Source organism: Microcebus murinus, chromosome 29 (assembly GCF_040939455.1).
Source record: "Microcebus murinus isolate Inina chromosome 29, M.murinus_Inina_mat1.0, whole genome shotgun sequence".
NCBI lineage: Eukaryota > Metazoa > Chordata > Mammalia > Primates > Cheirogaleidae > Microcebus > Microcebus murinus.
Genome location: NC_134132.1, coordinates 14,951,537 through 14,970,316, shown reverse-complemented (window position 1 = coordinate 14,970,316; position 18,780 = coordinate 14,951,537). Strand labels below are relative to the sequence as shown.

Here is an 18,780-nt window from a genome sequence, read left to right as displayed (position 1 = left end):
TTACTTGGCCAAATAAAAATATATAGAGAGAAAAAAATTAACCGGGCATGGTGGCGCATGCCTGTCGTCCCAGCTACTCGGGAGGCTGAGGCAGGAGGATCGCCTGAGCCCAGGAGTTGGAGGTTGCTGTGAATGAGGCTGACGCCACGGCACTCTCTCTAGCCTGGGCGACAGAGCGAAACTCTGTCTCAAAAAAATATATATATTTTAATTTAATTTTTATTTTCTTTATAGGCAAACCATCCTTTCTCCTCGATCATTTTTAGGACTTAATCTTTGTTTTGGTTCCGCCCTTTCGCTACGGCAACGGCCACTATCCAAGAGAGCCCTGAAGAAGACACACTTCTCTTGGTACTCAGAAGTGGCCTCTTCCTCCTCTTCTGCAAGACATCAGGGCTGGCCTTGTGTGACCCGCAGAATAAATACAATGGAAGAAGTGCCTGCGTGTGACCTCCCAGAGGAGGTTTTTTTTGTTGGTTTTTTTGGGTTTTTTTTTGAGACAGAGTCTCGCTCTGTTGCCCGGGCTAGAGTGAGTGCCGTGGCGTCAGCCTCGCTCACAGCAGCCTCAGACTCTTGGGCTCAAGGGATCCTCCTGCCTCAGCTTCCTCCTGAGTAGCTGGGACTACAGGCATGCGCCACCACGCCCAGCTCATTTTTTCTATATATATATATTAGTTGGCCAATTAATTTCTTTCTATTTTTAGTAGAGACGGGGTCTCGCTCTTGCTCAGGCTGGTCTCAAACTGCTGACCTTGAGCGATCCTCCCGCCTCGGCCTCCCAGAGTGCTAGGATGACAGCCATGAGCCACTGCGCCCAGCCCCAATTAAATTTTTAAGAACGCCTCACTCTATTCTCCAAGTCTCTTCATTTCTCTTTCTTATTTTCTGTGTTTTTGTGCCTCGGTGCTGCACTCTATGTAAGCTACTCACATTTATCTTTCAGTTCACTGATTTTCTCTCTTTTGATTTTTGTCAATCGTCTACTAGTTAACCTTTCCACTACATTTTTTTTTTTGAAACAGAGTCTCACTCTGTTCCTCAGGCTAGAGTGAGTGCCGTGGCGTCAGCCTCGCTCACAGCAACCTCCAACTCTTGGGCTCAAGCGATCCTCCTGCCTCAGCCTCCCGAGTAGCTGGGACTACAGGCATGCGCCACCATGCCCGGATAATTTTTTCTATATATATTAGCTGTCCAATTAATTTCTTTCTATTTATAGTAGAGACGGGGTCTCGCTCTTGCTCAGGCTGGTTTTGAACTCCTGACCTCGAGCAATCCGCCCACCTCAGCCTCCCAGAGTGCTAGGATGACAGGCGTGAGCCACCGAGCCCGGCTTCTACTACATTTTTCAAATAGATTTACAAGCAAAGGCTTTCCCTAATATGCACATATTTTTGGCATACAGTTCATTGAATTTCCATGCAGATTATACGAATGTAACCACAACCACTAAATGGCCAAGATCCAAACATTCCCATCATCTCGGAAAATTCCTCATGCTTCTTTGCAGTCCAATGTCCACCCCAGAGGAAGCCATTATATTATTATTTCTACCATGTCTTCTAGAACTTTGATAAATGTATCCAAGGAGAAGGTATTCTTTTGTGTGTGGCTCCTTTTATGGTATTAAAGATTATGGTATTAAAGATTTTATGGTATTAAAGAGTATGGTATTGAAGATTTTATGGTATTAAAGATTATGGTATTAAAGATTTTATGGTATTAAAGATTATGGTATTAAAGATTTATTCAGGCCGGATGTGGTGGCTCACATCTGTCATCCTAGCACTCTGGGAGGCCGAGGCGGGAGGTTTGCTCGAGGTCAGGAGTTCAAAACCAGCCTGAGCAAGAGCGAGACCCCATCTCCACTATATAATAGAAATTAATTGGCCAACTAATATATACAGAAAAAATTAGCCGGGCGTGGTGGCACATGCCTGTAGTCCCAGCTACTCAGGAGGAGGCTGAGGCAGGAGGATCATTTGAGCCCAGGAGTCTGAGATTGCTGTGAGCGAGGCCGACGCCACGGCACTCACTCTAGCCTGGGCAACAGAGCGAGACTCTGTCTCAAAAATAAATAAATACATAAATATTTATTCGTGTTGTTTCCTGAAGTCATTAATTCCTTTTTTAATTCTGAACAGCACCCCATTGCTGAACGCACTACCACAGACGTCCTCAAACTACGGCCCGAGGGCCACATGCCACCCGCCTAGCACATGTATCTGGCCTGCCAGGAGTTTTTGCCGCCGCTGCCTGTCCTGCTTAGCAGCTGACTGGTCCCGGGCCCGCAATGCACACTCTCCAACGGTCTGTGGGATGGTGACCTGGCCCCCTGTTTAAAGAGTTTGAGGACCCCCTGCCCTACTACATATGTTTATACATTCCATTGGTGATGAGCATTTAGGCTATTTCTGGTTTGGGGGTTCTTAGGAATACAGTTGTTATGAACATTGACGCCCAAGATTTTTGGAGACTTGACTTTAATTCTCCTGGACAAATACCAACTAGTGGAATTTCTTGTCACAGAAGAGATACATGCTTGACCCTGTGAGAAACTGACTGACCGTCCTTCAAAAATGGTTTTTACAGTTTTCTTCTCTCGCCCGAAATGAACCGGGGGGACAACATCCTCACCAACACACGGTAGCGTTCAAACTTTTTAATTATAGTAACTCCAGCGGGTGTGAAACGGCACCTCTCGGTGGTTTTGATTCGCATTTCCTTGGTGACTACCGGAATGGCTTGGTAACCGTTGCTATATTTTCCTTTGTGAAGTGGTTTTTCAAGACTTTTGTCCATTTTTTTAAAAAAAAAAAAAAATAGGGGTTCTCTCTATATTCTGCATGCCAGTGCTTTGTCATGTAAATGCATATTGCAAATATTTTCCTTTCAGTTTGTGGCATAGCTATTCATTTTCTTAACAGAAAATTTAATAATCAGAATTTAATAATTTAATAATCAGAATTTTTTTTTTTATTTTGGTGAAAGTCCAATTTATTCTCCTTTCTTTAAGGTGAATACTATTTGTTTTCTGAGAAATCTCCACCTATACCAAGTTGTGAAGGTGTCACCCTATGTTTTCTTCTAGGCGATTTATAGGTCCACGGCCCATCTTGAGTTAATTTTTGTGTACAGTGTAGGGTGGTATTCAGGTCATTTCCAGTTGCTTCAGCAATGCCTTTGAACATACTAGCCTTCCCTCTTTTGCTGAATGTGCACATGTTTATACCTGGACTCTATTCTATTAGATCGAGTTTTTTGACTTGCCCTTCCACCAACATCACTCTGTCTCAATTACTGTAGCTTTATAGTAAATGTCAGTCTTGATATCAGATAGTATAAATTATTCAATTTCATCCTTTTTTCAGAGTAGTCATTTAAGCCTCCTAAGCATTCTACATTTCCACGCCAAGTTTACAATAAACTTCTCGATCTCTAAAGATTGGCTGCTCAGAGTTTGACTGCAATGCTATCGAATCTGTGGATCAATTTGGCAACGGTGAGCACCTTACCAAATGTTGAGTTACCCGATCCATGAAGATGGTATACCTCGTCATTTTAGCTCCTGTTTTCTCAGTAATATTTTTGGTTTTTATAATACTTTTTTTTTATTTTTGGTCTTACACGTTTTTATTCATTACATGCACTCAAAATCATTTCATGATTTTTGATGCTATTATAAATGTTATTTTTATTTCGTTTTATAAATTACAATGGCTAAAGTATAAAAAGTAGGATTTTTGTGCGTATGTTGGCTTTGTGCCTACAATCATGCTTCCTTCACTTATTCTTTCTAGTACTCCCTTGATAGATTTCTCTAAGCTTTTCTACATAAAAATTCATGTTGTCTGCAAGTAAAGGCAGGTAACTTCTTCCCCTCTAGTCTTTGGCTTTTCACTTCTCTTTCTTAGTTTATTTCATTTGCTAAGACCTCTCTTACAATGTCAAATAAACGAAAGGCCGGGCGCGGTGGCTCACGCCTGTAATCCTAGCACTCTGGGAGGCCGAGGCGGGCGGATTGCTCGAGGTCAGGAGTTCAAAACCAGCCTGAGCGAGACCCCGTCTCTACCATAAAAATAGAAAGAAATTAATTGGCCAACTAATGTATATAATATAAAAATCAGCCGGGCATGGTGGCTCGTGCCTGTAGTCCCAGCTACTCGGGAGGCTGAGGCAGGAGGATCGCTTGAGCCCAGGAGTTTGAGGTTGCTGTGAGCTACACCACGGCACTCATTCTAGGCAAGAAAGCGAGACTCTGTCTCAAAAGAAAAAAAAAAAAAAAAACAATGTCAAATAAACGTGGAAAGAACAGGTATTCTTGTCTTGTTTACAATCTTATGAAAAAAATGCTCAATGTATCACAATTAGGTATGATGCTAACTAAAGGTTTATTTCCCATTCCTCATACACTGAGCAGTGTTTTGAATGGAACAACTGAATATCAGGCGTTTAAATGTAGATACCGCCCAGGTGATTCCCTTTTCTTAAGGCTTGACTATCTACTTCTTGCTCTCCGATGCCTTCACATATGTTTATACATTTATTTATAATTAACCCCATCAAAAGGATAGTCAAATGCAAGCTACTACACCATTAATAAAAACTTCCATTGCATATTTAGCTTCAATTATTACATCCTTAATTTCTCAATAAACCCTTTGTTAGTTTTTTTCCAAAACTGTTGTATCTTTTTGCAGAATCTCTTATCCTCACTCACTTTTTTTTTATCCCTCTCTCAGTTTTAAAACACATTAGATGTATTTACTTTACGTTCTATATCGGATTACTCCAATATAGGAGACACTTATGTGCATGATTCTGCTCTTTTTGTGCCTGGCAACTAATGCTTATTATGGTAGCTATTTTTCCTGATACATTTATTTTATTTTTTAAAAGGTGAGCTCATGTTCCCTGGAACTTTATCTCCAGCAGTTCTTTGTATCCTGATTTAAGACTATATATTCTTCCAGAGAGAATATACATTCATTCTCGGGAACTTGGGCGAGCTACCAACATGGATTCATGGATTTTCATTTAAATTCTTGCTTGGATTTTTCCAACCGTGTAGACTGGGCACCCAACCTCCGTTAACACTAGCCTGTGGCCAGGAATTCTTAGAAAAGAGCTTTTTGTTCTTCTACCAAGAGCCAGTAATGAGAAAAGCATGTTTCCTTGCATTTATTCCATCATTACAAATTAAAAAAAAATTTTTTTTCTTGTTCTCTGTTTCTCCAAGAGTTTTATCTATGTGATGCCTAGCCCAATGCAATGTTGTCTGCTCAACTGCCCACACTGCCCAGATCCAAAGCTTGGTCTTCTGTTTTTACAGGGCACAACTACCGTGTTTCCTCGAAAATAAGACAGAGTCTTCTATTAATTTTTTCCTCAAGAAGACTCCCTAGGGCTTATTTTCAGGGGATGTGTTATTTTTTTTAAATGCAGTACAACCATCTGTATTGATTCAAATAGAGTGAAGTCGTCTTCTTCTGGAACATCATCCTCACTCTCCAGACCCCGAATCCCATCCTGAATGTCTTGTGACTCTGTTTCCTTTAGAGCCACCAGCCCCGATCTCTCCTGTCCAGCGCTCGAATCCCATCCTGAATGTCTTGTGACTCTGTTTCCTTTAGAGCCACCGGCCCCGATCTCTCCTGTCGAGCACTAGAGCTCTCACGGGGCGGATGAGAAGGGCTGCTTGTGTTCTTTCCCGCTCCGCGACGATACACATGGGTTGTGCAGATGCGCTGCACAGCCACACCCATCACTAGGGCTGATTTTCATAGCCACGCCCCTCACTAGGGCTGATTTTCATAGCCACGCCCATCACCAGGGCTGATTTTCATAGCCACACCCACCACGAGGGATGATTTTTCATAGCAACGCCCACCACTGGGGCTGATTTCCATAGCCACACCCATCACTAGGGCTGATTTTTGGGGTGGGGCTTCTATTGCACACATGCTTAGACATCCTGCTGGGGCTTATTATATGGGTGGGTCTTATTTTGGGGGAAACACGGTACAAAAATAGGACCTCTAGGCTACCTACGATTGCCGATTGCAAACCAGATGGTAGCTTCAGTGTTTGATTTCCACCAGACACTCTTGCTCAAGCTCGGTTCCCAGCCCCAGAAGACTTCCCATGCTAGCTCATAAACTCAGCCAATGCATTTAATATTGCTTTTCATGTTTCACTCAGTAGACACTTTGTAGCGAGAAGATTTCAGGACATCCAGTTTAATATACAGCTAGAAATGGAATTATTAAGCATTGACTTTTTAATTGCTAAAGACTGTAGTGCTTACTCTTCATTTAGCTGGTTGGCAAATAAATTAGCAGAATGGCTAATAACAATGGCTAACAAGAAAGTTATTGATTGATTGATTGATTGACAAAGCCTCACTCTGTCGCCCAGGCTGAAGTGCAGTGGCACAATCACAGTGTAAACTAAAATAAAATTTTAAGGCTCACCCCACCACACACCAGCTGACTCAATGGACCCCTTCCTCGTGGCCAAAGGAATATCCTAAAACTAAATTCTCTTCCAGGAGGAGGGAGGTGAGACAGGCTTCACCATGTCCCCCTCTCTTCTTGGGGACATCCTTTGTGACCCATTAACAGGCCTGAGGGTATGCAAGACACACCTGCAGGTCCTCAATTTACCCAACAAATCTGTGTCCCCTGGCTTATCTCTGAGAATAGCTCCTTCTGTTGAAACGTTCCAAGCCTTTAGACAAAGCTGCATGTCTTTAACCAATGACAAGCCAAAGAATCTTTAAACCCACCTGTAACCTGTAAGCCCCGCCCCCTTGGAGATGGCCCACCTTTTGGGGCCAAGCCAGTGTCTGCCTCCCACGTATTGATTGATGACTTGACCTGTAACCCCTGTCTCTCTGAAATGTATAAAAACCAAACTGTGACCCAACTGTAGTGAGTCTACCTGCTCAAGGCTTCTTGGCAGTGGCTCCGGGTCATGGTCCTCCAATTCGGCTCAGAATAAATCTCTTTAAAATTATTTCACAGAGTTCGGCTTTTTTCCGTTGACAGTAGCTCACTGAAGCCTTGAACTCCTGGGCTCAAGGGATCTTCCTACCTCTGTCTCCCGAGTAGCTGGGACTATGGGCACGCACCACTGCGTAAGGCTAGATTGTTTTATTTTTTTTTGTAGAGATGGGGTAGGGGGGAGAGTCTCACTAAGTTAGTTGCCTTGTCTGGTCTCGAACTCCTAGCCTCAAATGGATCCTCCCATTTCGGCCTCCCAAATTGCTGGGATCACAGGCCAGGCGTGAGCCACCATGCCTGGCTGAAAGTTATACACATTGGCCTCTGGGTGCTTATAAATACAGCATATGCTATCTGATTTTTTTTTTTTAAATAGCAATAACCATTTTTTAAAAAGACGGTTTTCTAAAAAAAAAAAAAAAAAATAGAGAAGGAAGAGAAGAATCTAATGGACTGTCTGAATCTCTCACGATGGTTTCACTTCCCGGGGGCTCCAAAGGGTTTTTCCTTAAAGAGCTCTGAGAGCCACAGCCGATGTAGAGAAGTGATTGAGGCCTTGGGTCGGTACCTCGCCAGTTCTCAAAGCTGTCTTTCATGGATAAAATAAAGCTCGAGTCCGTCAAAAAGCTTCTTGGGAATTTAGCCAGATTTCACATAAAAGGGCTTTCATTTCACCTCTCCTTGACTACGGAGAGGAATCTCCGTTCTTAGCAAACTACACGGAATGGACACAATCCCCGAGTCTAAACTCCACGACCCTTTAACACGCAGATAAAATAAAATAAATAAAATCTATTTCATAGATTGCTAAATAATTGTAAAAGGGTTTTAGCGTGGTAGCTCGCTCACCTGGTGGCTATTCAGAGCTCCTTGCACAAAAGTTCTGAGCTGAGAAACTTTTTTTTTTTTTTTTTTTTTTTGAGACAGAGTCTTGTTTTGTTGCCCAGGCTAGAGTGAGTGCCGTGGCGTTAGCCTAGCTCACAGCAACCTCCAACTCCTGGGCTCAATCAATCCTCCTGCCTCAGCCTCCCAAGTAGCTGGGACTACAGGCATGCGCCACCACGCCCGGCTAATTTTTTGTATATATATTAGTTGGCCAATTAATTTGTTTCTATTTATAGTAGAGACGGGGTCTCGCTCTTGCTCAGGCTGGTCTCGAACTCCTGACCTCGAACAATCCGCCCGCCTCGGCCTCCCAGAGTGCTGGGATGACAGGCGTGAGCCACCGCGCCCGGCCTGAGAAACTTTTAATATCTTTGCAGATACCAACTTCAGAGATGGTTTCATATCCCCGAAGTACGATATTATCCAAATGGACTCAGGGAAACTCATCCTCTTGGGGTTTTCCCTCCTGAGGTCCGAATTGCCTTGTTCTGTTCCCAGTGATAGCCATCCCGTTTTATGATGGTTTCTCACCGAAAGCAGTTTATGTGACTCACAGCATTTTTTTTTTCTCTAGTGCGGCCTGCCAGGGAATTCACGTGAGGCAATGGTTGGGTTGCAATGATGGATAGCAAGAAAGTCTCCATGCTCCAAGAGGCTGAGGTCCAGGGATGTGATTCCCAACCTTGGGTCTATATCAGAACCACCTTGCAAGATCTCAAAAAAAAAAAAAAAAAAAAACTACCAACGTTTATAAGTTTATCTTCTCTCTTTCTATAGACAGTGGATTTCTTGGGGCAGGAGCTATACTATCATCTCTCCTTGTTCCTTTTTCTTTTTTTTTTTTTTCTTTTCAGAGAGGGTCTCACCCTGTCACCCAGACTAGAGTGGAATGGCACAATCAGAAGTCACTGCGATCCTCCTGCCTCAGCCTCCCAAGTAGCTGGGACTACAGGCACGTGCCACTGCACCAGGCTAATTTTTTTCTTTAGTTTTGTAGAGATAGGGTCTCACTGTGTTGTCCAGGCTGGTCTTAAAGTCCTGGCCCCAAGCAATCCTCCTGCCTTAGCCTCCCGAAGTGCTAAGATAAAAGGTGTGAGCCACCACATCCGGCCTCCTTCCTCTTTTATAGCCAGTTCCTATCTGTAGCAAGAATCAACTAAAATCTAAGGGTGATGTATAATAAAAACGTACCTACCAGGCACAATGTATATATATACCATTCTGGTGATGGGCACACTTAAAGTCCAGACTTCTGCATTGTACAATTCATCCCTGTAACAAGAACCTTTGCACCCTCTAATATTTTTGAAATAAAAACTATTCTTAAAACTGTTATGCAAAAATAGGCCAGGCGCGGTGGCTCATGCCTGTCATCTCAGCACTCTAGGAGGCCGAGGTGGGAGGATCGCTTGAGGTCAGGAGTTTGAGGCCAGCCTGAGCAAGAGCGAGACCCCGTCTCTACTAAAAATAGAAAGAAATTAATTGGCCGACTAAAAATATATATAGAAAAAAATCAGCTGGGCATGGTGGCCCACGCATGCCTATAGTCCCAGCTACTCGGGAGGGAGGCTGAGGCAGGAGGATCGCTTGAGCCCAAGAGTTGGAGGTTGCTGTGAGCGAGGCTGATGCCATGGCACTCACTCCAGCCCGGGCAACAGAGCAAGATTCTGTCTAAAAAAAAAAAAAAAAATTAAGCAAAAATAACTTAAAGATCCAATTTGAAAGGACTTCTACTATGTGAATATTCTCGGCACTCACTCTAGCCCGGGCAACAAAGCAAGATTCTGTCTCAAAAAAAGAAAAAAAAAAAATTAAGCAGAAATAACTTAAAGATCCAATTTGAAAGGACTTCTACTATGTGAATCTTGAGCAGGAATCACCAATGTGATTGCACCATTAAGTTCTGAGGCCAAAAAGGATGTGCTCGTCGCATTGCTCCCTGTTACCGGGTTATTAGGTTTCGAAGAAGAAATCGAAAACTGAAAATAATCGAAATTGAAAAAAAACAAATAACAGCCGTACCAAAATGCAAAGAGAAAATCGAAGTTTGCAATGATAACACAACATTCTGGGGGGAGGACTGCCTCCTGGGACACTAGGGAGTGGGAGAACCCGCCTTACCAGTTTAAGGTAGCCCTCCGCATCTAGGATTAAGTTCTCCGGCTTCAGGTCCCTGTAGATGATGCCGAGCCGATGCAGGTAATCGAATGCTTCTGTCACGCAAGCAACGCAGAATTTGGAGGTGGGTTCGTCGAAGCTGCCTCTGCAATGAAACCATTTTTTTTCTCTTAAATACTCTTAAATGCACACCTTCCGTGCTGTTCTAGGTGTCGATCATGGCAACCATGCATTTATGCACCATCGATATCTTGCAGGACATCAACACGAAAATGCATCTTTTTTTTTTTTTTTTTTGAGACAGAGTCTCGATCTGTCGCCCGGGCTAGAGTGAGTGCCGTGGCGTCAGCCTCGCTCACAGCAGCCTCCAACTCCTGGGCTCAAGCGATCCTCCTGCCTCAGCCTCCTCCAGAGTAGCTGGGACCACAGGCACGAGCCACCACGCCCGGCTCATTTTTTTCTATGTGTTTTTAGTTGGCCAATTAATTTCTTTCTATTTTTTTTTAGTAGAGGTGGGGGGCTCCCTCTTGCTCAGGAGGGATGCCCGGCTCATTTTTTTCTATATATTTTTAGTTGGCCAATTAATTTCTTTCTATATTTTTTAGTAAAGACTGGGGGCTCGCTCTTGCTCAGGCTGGTCTCGAACTCCTGAGCTCAAGCTCTGATCCTCCCGCCTCGGCCTCCCAGAGTGCTGGGATGACAGGCGTGAGCCACCGCGCCCGGCCAGCCTGTAATTCTAAAAGAGGGATATGAATGACTACCTTGGAGTGTGTGTGTGTGTGACATTATTGTGATTTAGCTTAGAATACATGACTATTATAGTACTACTCTATTGAATCAAGTGATATTTTCTTATAGCCATTTGCTACTGATTTCCTACACACCTCCTTAAATGATCATGAATATAACATCCTCCAGACCAGAGATGAGCAGATGCTGTGTATAGAAACCTGTTGTAGATTAATAAAACGTGGTCTGTGTGCACCACGGAGCACTACTCAGCTCTGAGAAACACGGTGACCCAGCACCTCTTGTGTGTTCCTGGCTGGAGCTGGAGCCCATCCTACTAAGGGAAGTGTCCCAAGAATGGAAACACAAGCACCACGTGCGCTCACCAGCAAACTGGTGTTGACGGATCAGCACCTAAGTGGACACACAGGAGTGACATCTGTCGGGTGTCGGGCAGGTGGGAGGGGAGGAGGGGACGGGTGTAGACAGACACGACGAGTGAGACGTGCACCGTCTGGGGGATGGGCACGCTTGAGGCTCTGACTCGAGTGGGATGGGGGGGGCAAGGGCAATATACGTGACCCTAAACATTTGCACCCCCATCATATGCTGAAAAAAATTAAAAAATTAAAAAAATAAAACTATATACACTATTAAAATTAAAAAAATAAAAATAATAATAACTTTAATAAAACTTAAAAAATTAAAAGAATAAAAGCTATATACACTATTAAAATTAAAAAAATAAAAATAATAATAACTTTAATAAAACTTAAAAAATTAAAAGAATAAAAGCCATATACACTATTAAAATTTAAAAAATAAAAATAATAATAATTTTAATAAAATTAAAAAAATAAAAGCTATATAAAAAAAAGTATGCACACTCTTTTTTCTTACCTGTCCCTCAGGATACTCCATAGCTCCCCGCCCAGGCAGGCTTCCAGAAGCATGTACACATACTTATTGTCTTTGAAGGTACGGTACAATCTGCAGGGACAGATCAAAACGCGGCTATCATTATTAGAAATGCAGTTTTAAAGCCTTTTTGAAGTTGCTTAAGGCGATAACCATGGCGTCCCTGAACGCGGACCCCCATGGCCATATAAATGCCCTACAGCCACGTGGGGCTTCCTGCTCCTTCCTGCTTTTGCTCATGTGAATCCTTTCAGGTAGACTGCCCAACCTCTGCCCACCATGAACTTCCCGATCTCAGGTTCACCGTAAGAGTTGCATCCATTCTTCTTTGTTTTTTTTTTGTTGTTTTTTTTTTTTTTTTTTTTTTGAGACAGAGTCTCACTCTGTTGTCCAGGCTAGAGTGAGTGCCGTGGCATCAGCCTCGCTCACAGCAACCTCCAACTCCTGGGCTCAAGCGATCCTCCTGCCTCAGCCTCCCTCCCGAGTAGCTGGGACTACAGGCACGCGCCACCACGCCCGGCTGATTTTTTCCATATATATATATTTTTTAGTTGGCCAATTAGTTTGTTTCTATTTATAGTAGAGACGGGGTCTCGCTCTTGCTCAGGCTGGTTTCGAACTCCTGACCTGGAGCGATCCTCCCGCCTCGGCCTCCCAGAGTGCTGGGATGACAGGCGTGAGCCACCGCGCCCCGGCCTGGACTTCTAACATTTCAAGGACAGCTGCCGTCATTGGCATGCAAGATTCAAAGCGGAGCCTCCTCTTCCTCTTCTTCCTGTCCCCTTATAGGAAAAGGTTCAAAAGAAGAGCCTCCGGCCGGGTGCAGGTAGCTCTCGCCTGTCATCCTAGCACTCTGGGAGGCCGAGGTGGGAGGACTACTTGAGGTCAGGAGTTCGAGACCAGCCTGAGCAAGAGCAAGACTCCCGTCTTTACTAAAAATAGAAAGAAATTAATTGGCCAACTAAAAATATATAGAAAAAATGAGCCGTGCGTGGTGGCGCATGCCTGTAGTCCCAGCTACTCGGGAGGAGGCTGAGGCAGGAGGATCGCTTGAGCCCAGGAGTCGGAGGTTGCTGTGAGCGAGGCTGACGCCACGGCACTCACTCTAGCCTGGGAAACAAAGCGAGAGTCTGTCTCAAAAAAAAAAAAAAAAAGAAGAGCCTCAACACCCTACGTCCCGGGGAGCCACGGTGCTCACTCACTTCACGATGAAGGGGGAGCATAGCTCTTCCAGAATCTTCTTTTCCGAGTAGACGTGCTCCTGCTGCTTGGTATCCACGATGTGCTTCTTCCGGATGCACTTCATGGCAAAGGCGACATTCTCGTTTTTCACTTTAACCTGCGCGAGACGCGGAAAGAGCCCTCAGAACTAGCGCACTCGGAAAGACCTGCGGTTTCTACATAAAAACATGCCAATTAAGGAGAGTTCAAAATCAGGAAGACATGGATTCGGCTTCGACTAACACACACACACACACACACACACACACACACACACACAAAAAAACTTTGAGCGGAATTGCCCACAATCATTCTTTCTTATTAGGTCATTAAATATGAAAATGCCCGATTTCCAATCAGACGTGTAGTTTTTTCTATCTCCAACCAGAAGCGGTGCAGTTAGTCAAAGGATGCACGCCTAAAACTGTCGGTTCGGTTTTGCCTTTGCTGTCTTCATGGGAGCTTGCTTATGCCAGCAGCAAAGAAGCCTGGGGAGCGAGTGGCAAGGAAGTTGTGAAAGGTTGTCTCCCACAGCTTGCTGAGAATTGAACATTTGTCCTTGCAAAAAGTGGTCCAAAGCCTGGAAGAACTGGTCGGGTCAGCTGGTGCAAGGTCCGGTGACCACGGTGGGTGACAGAGAGGTTCCAAGCCCAGCCCCTGTAGTTTGAGCAGCGTTGGTTGTTTTGCAACACGGGGTCTTGCAAGGAGACCGGCCTGTCTCTGTTGACCAGTCGCAGCTGCTTCATCACGGGCATCTTCGTCATTTCATCCAATTGGTGGCAGTAGATTTTCGCTGGAATCCGCTGACCAGGTTTCATGAAGCTGTGGTGCATGAGATATCAGCTCTGGACCACCAAGCAGACACCATTAGCTTTTTTATTTTTTTCATGAATATCGAGTTTGGGGCTGTGTTTCGGCACTTCACGTTTTATCCAACTATTGTGCCAATCGCTTGCGATTATCAAAAAGAATCCGTTTTCCATCCCACGTAACAATACGGTATAGAGGCCGGACGGGGTGGCTCACGCCTGTCATCCTAGCACTCTGGGAGGCCGAGGCGGGAGGATCGCTTGAGGTCAGGAGTTCGAAACCAGCCTGAGCAAGAGCGAGACCCCCCGTCTCTACTATACATAGAAAGAAATTAATTGGCCAACTAATATATATATATATAAAAATTAGCCGGGCATGGTGGTGCATGCCTGTAGTCCCACCTACTCGGGAGGCTGAGGCAGCAGGATTGCTTGAGTCCAGGAGTTGGAGGTTGCTGTGAGCGAGGCTGACACCACGGCACTCACTCTAGCCTAGGCAACAAAGTGAGACTCTGTCTCAAAAAAAAAAAAAAAAAAAAAAGAATCCGTTTTCCATCCCACGTAATAATATGGTGTAGAGGCCGGGCGGGGTGGCTCACACCTGTCATCCTAGCACTCTGGGATGCCGAGGCGGGAGGATCGTTTGAGCTCAGGAGTTCAAAACCAGCCTGAGCAAGAGCGAGACCCCGTCTCTACTATACATAGAAAGAAATTAATTGGCCAACTAAAAACATATATAGAAAAAATGAGCCGGGCGTGGTGGCGCACACCTGTAGTCCCAGGTACTCGGGAGGAGGCTGAAGCAGGAGGATCGCTTGAGCCCAGGTGTCTGAGGTTGCTGTGAGCGAGGCTGACGCCACGGCACTCACTCTAGCCTGGGCGACAGAGTGAGACTGTCTCAAAAAAATGAAACAGAAAGAAAAACTGATCTGGACATTGTTAATTCAATCCTTTTGCCACAATCTCTGGTGAAAAATACCGCTGCAGACGGATCTTATTCTTGTTTCTTCCATGTGGCATAAGGAACATGACAAATATTCTTTTCCCAATTAAGGGACTTTTTCCCCCATCCATCGGGGATGAAGTACGGATTGGGTGTGAAGGGCTCTGTCCCAAGTCCCCTGACAGCAATTCAGATCTGCTGGTGCCTAAGGCCGCCCAGCAGACAGAGGGGGCCGACATAGAGTCCCTGCGCTTAACGTCCGGGGAGTTTCCCTAAAAATCGGACGGGCAAAGAAGGACATGGTAAACTGCCGAGGGGTTCGGAGCCACCCGCACACAGTAGGGCTGCAGATCTCTATTCTATTTGATCCGACCTGAACACTTCTGCTACCGGGTGGCGATTTGGAAGACACAACGGATATCGGGCTGTGTGGTCCCAGCCATCCCGATCAACAGGACGGAAGACTGCTCTTCCAACAGTCCCTTGCTTGCATGCCTCTTTTTTTTTTTTCCTTTCGTGCATTCCCACAAACGCTTGTGAGTAACCCAACAACAGGATAATGAAAGCGAAATACAGACAAGGTCTTGAAGGATGGTCACCCTCACGCTGAAGATGTCGTTTCTGTAGCGTCTCTGCCCGACACGCTCTTTTCTTCAGCTTCCCGAGATCTAAGGCGTCGTGAGCGTATGCAAACACACGTTTCTGTCGCCAGGAAATGCATTTTTATTTTTCCCCGTGTTTCCTTTAGGGGCTGCTTGCTTTCCTGGGCGCATTCCCTGGCAACCACCATCCGTTTAAACCGACTCAAAGGATGGGACGGAGGGAGCTTTTAAGGTGCCAGCTAATTATCACGGGTTACTCGCTAGCGCAGACACGCAACCATACGATGCATTTGCGCCATTTCAGCTGGAAGCAGCATTTAACACCTTTGCACTCGCTCGGATGAGCGTCCAGCGTGGCTCGAGACGGTCTGCATGGGTAGCAGCGAGAGAGAAAATGAGCGAGCGAGTGCAAAGGGTTAAGATAGCAATAGCGATTCACATAGTCCCACAGGATATGTTGGAATAGAACACACACGCACACACGCACGCACGCACGCACACACACAAAAAAAATGGCAAAAGGCTTGTCTCAGATGCTTGAAACGTAAACCCCTTACAAGCTCAACTCTTCCGAACCCACCAACTCCCAGTGTTGTGATAATCTCAAGGTTCTGGAAGGGGGAGGATGAGGAGAACCGCGCCACTTTCTCCTTCAGCTCGATCATCTCCAGAGAGAGCACTTTGGACAGTTTCCAGTTAGACATGGACCGCCTGCACAGAGAGAAGCGAAAATTTTACACGCGTGTCCTTGGTCCAGCGGGCGTCGTGCCACACACACACACACATACATACGTAAATTCCACTCTTGCGGCAGTCTTACTTCTTTTCTTCCCGCAGCTACCGTGTTTCCCCGAAAATAAGACCTCCCCGAAAAATGACACCCCGGCAGGATGTCCGAGCAGGTGCGCAATAGAAGCCCTACCCCGAAAATCGGCCCTGGTGATGGGCGTGGCTGTGAAAATCAGCCCTGGTGATGGGAGTGGCTATGAAAATCAGCCCTGGTGAGGGGCGTGGCTATGAAAATCAGCCCTGGTGGTGGGCGTGGCTATGAAAATCAGCCCTGGTGATGGGCGTGGCTATGGAAATCAGCCCTGGTGGTGGGAGTGGCTATGAAAATCAGTCCTGGTGAGGGGCGTGGCTATGAAAATCAGCCCTAGTGATGGGCGTGGCTATGAAAATCAGCCCTAGTGATGGGCGTGGCTGCGCGGTGCATCTGCACAACCCATGTGTGTCGTCACGGAGCGGGAAAGAACATGAGCAGCCCTTCTCATCCGCCCCGTGAGAGCTCTAGTGCTCGACAGGAGAGATCGGGGCCAGTGGCTCTAAAGGAAACAAGAGTCACAAGACATTCAGGATGGGATTCGGGGTCTGGAGAGTGAGGATGATGTTCCAGAAGAAGACGACTTCACTCTATTTGAATCAATGCAGATGGTTGTACCGTACTTAAAACAAAATAACACATCCCCTGAAAATCAGCCCTAGGGTGTCTTCTTGAGGAAAAATAAATAGAAGACCCTGTCTTATTTTCGGGGAAACACGGTGTTATCTATAGCTGCCACAGAAGCTAGCTCAACTTCGATAGGATTGAGATTCAGGCATAATCAGGGAGAAAAAAAAGTATACAAACATTAAATTTACACACACACACACCCCCAAGAAACAGACAGATGTCAAACTGAATAAGTCAAAGGTAAAATGGCTGAATTTTGTGATATTTAAAATGCACTTAAATAAAGTCATTAGGAACAATCAAAAAAAAAAAAATCAATGAAGGGGAACAAAACCAGAGAGGCATTTCCTTTGCTGCACATATAGGAGAATGCCACGCTGAGAATCTTTGCCACGTTTTGCTACTTCTGTCAGATCTTGAAGCTTTCTTCCCATGACTGAGCCAAAATAACTGCTTTCTGAGATTTGAAAAGCACATTTCTTACTCTCTAAGTATTGTTGTCTGGAAATATCCCTTTTTTTCTCTGTTAATGAAGGTTGACTGCCCTGGGTTATGTATTCATATATTGTTACCCCCACACACACAAAATAAAGGCCTTCGGCCTAAAAAATGCAAGTTTGCAAAAACTTGTGAAGTACTGATGGAACATTCTAACTCAGTTTTCCAGAAGTTTTGACCGTACAGCATTGATAGCACTATCTGTCGAACATATAGATGCTTAATCATTCACTCTTAAAAAAAAAATCTTAATAATTTTCAGTTAACAAAGTAGAGTTTTCTAGTAAATAAAAAAAATTTTTTTTTCATCACTATTATTATAATTAGAACCCTACCCAGTCCTCTCCTCTAAACAAACACACACCCACCCACACCCCTGGGCAAAAGCTCCTTTATATTTTGAAAAAAATTATAACCCTGCTGTTTTACCTGTAATCAGATATTAATGTCCTCTTGAGCTAAGTCACAAGACAATGTAAAAAAACAAACAAACAAACAAAAACTCCTGTCCTAAAGCCCCCAACAGGAAATGTATCCCTAATATTCTCAAGCACCCCCCCAAAATAAAGGAGTTGACTACTTATAGACTTAAATAATACCCGTGTTTAGGGGTAAGTGGTGTTGTCTTTGTAGAAGAACAACAAAAAAATAAATTAAAAGATTATCATCGCAGCATGCAATCAGTGTAAGAAATTATTCACGAGCTGCTAGACATGAGACCGCAGGCTGAACATGTGCATTACAATAAAAAAAAAAAAATAGTAAATTACTTTATGCAACAGTTAAAGAGAAATGCAGGGTACCGAAACAATAAAGGTATGTGTAATGGGAAAAACAAACAAATAAGAAAAGGGCTGTCCAGAATTTTCCCAGCGAAGGCATATTAAAAATCTCCACGCCTCAATTACACCCCTTAGACTCCTCCTTTATCCGCTGCTAAAAGTCATGCCCAACTTAGGAAAAACATTCCTCCACTTACTTTGCATGCCTCTTTTCATCATCTCGGTTCAGATTGGCCACATACCCTTCCAGGTATTTTTGGAGCTCCTCAAACGTCCCCACGGTTTGGTTGAACGTTCTAAATAAGAAAAAAAACAAAATGCTCTGTGCTGACAGTCACCAAGGCAACCTGACATTCTTCTTCCGCTCATGAAACACTGTTTGCGTGAGTTATTCACGGCTTTGTAAATTGTTCTTCAATAATTGATGGACTATGAAAGCTGCCTGCACTATGTAGAATAGTAATTAGATGCTATATCTTTGCTCCTTTGAGCTTACGAAAGCAAAGAGACTGATAATCAGTGAGAACAGAAAACATTTTTCTTTTTTCCCCCCAGCGGGATGTAATTCATGGAAAATATTTTCAAAAATTTAACAAAAGAGAAAACATTTCTTAAAATAGTTCTCTGCTTTGTGTCTCAGGTATGCCAACGGTTACTTTTGTTTCTGTTTTTTTAAGAAGATAGCAGAAAAGGAACTATCTTACTTGATCTGTTTACCGAATCAACAGGTGTCTCATGCCTGTCATCCTAGCACTCTGGGAGGCCGAGGCGGGAGGATCGCTCGAGGTCAGGAGTTCGAGACCAGCCTGAGCAAGAGCGAGACC

At 44.5% G+C, this 18,780-nt stretch overlaps 1 protein-coding gene across 1 annotated transcript in view; it reads right to left on the bottom strand.

The window, feature by feature from the left end:
* Positions 1-18,780, bottom strand: part of PRKG2 (protein kinase cGMP-dependent 2) — an 80,434-nt gene that overhangs the window by 17,525 nt on the left and 44,129 nt on the right. Inside the window, exons 9-13 of the mRNA XM_075998676.1 lie at positions 18,154-18,252; positions 15,784-15,937; positions 12,854-12,990; positions 11,634-11,723; positions 10,008-10,149 (exon numbers count right to left, since the gene is read on the bottom strand). Coding sequence (XP_075854791.1) covers positions 10,008-10,149; positions 11,634-11,723; positions 12,854-12,990; positions 15,784-15,937; positions 18,154-18,252 — 622 coding nt within the window. The remainder of the gene's footprint in view (positions 1-10,007; positions 10,150-11,633; positions 11,724-12,853; positions 12,991-15,783; positions 15,938-18,153; positions 18,253-18,780) is intronic.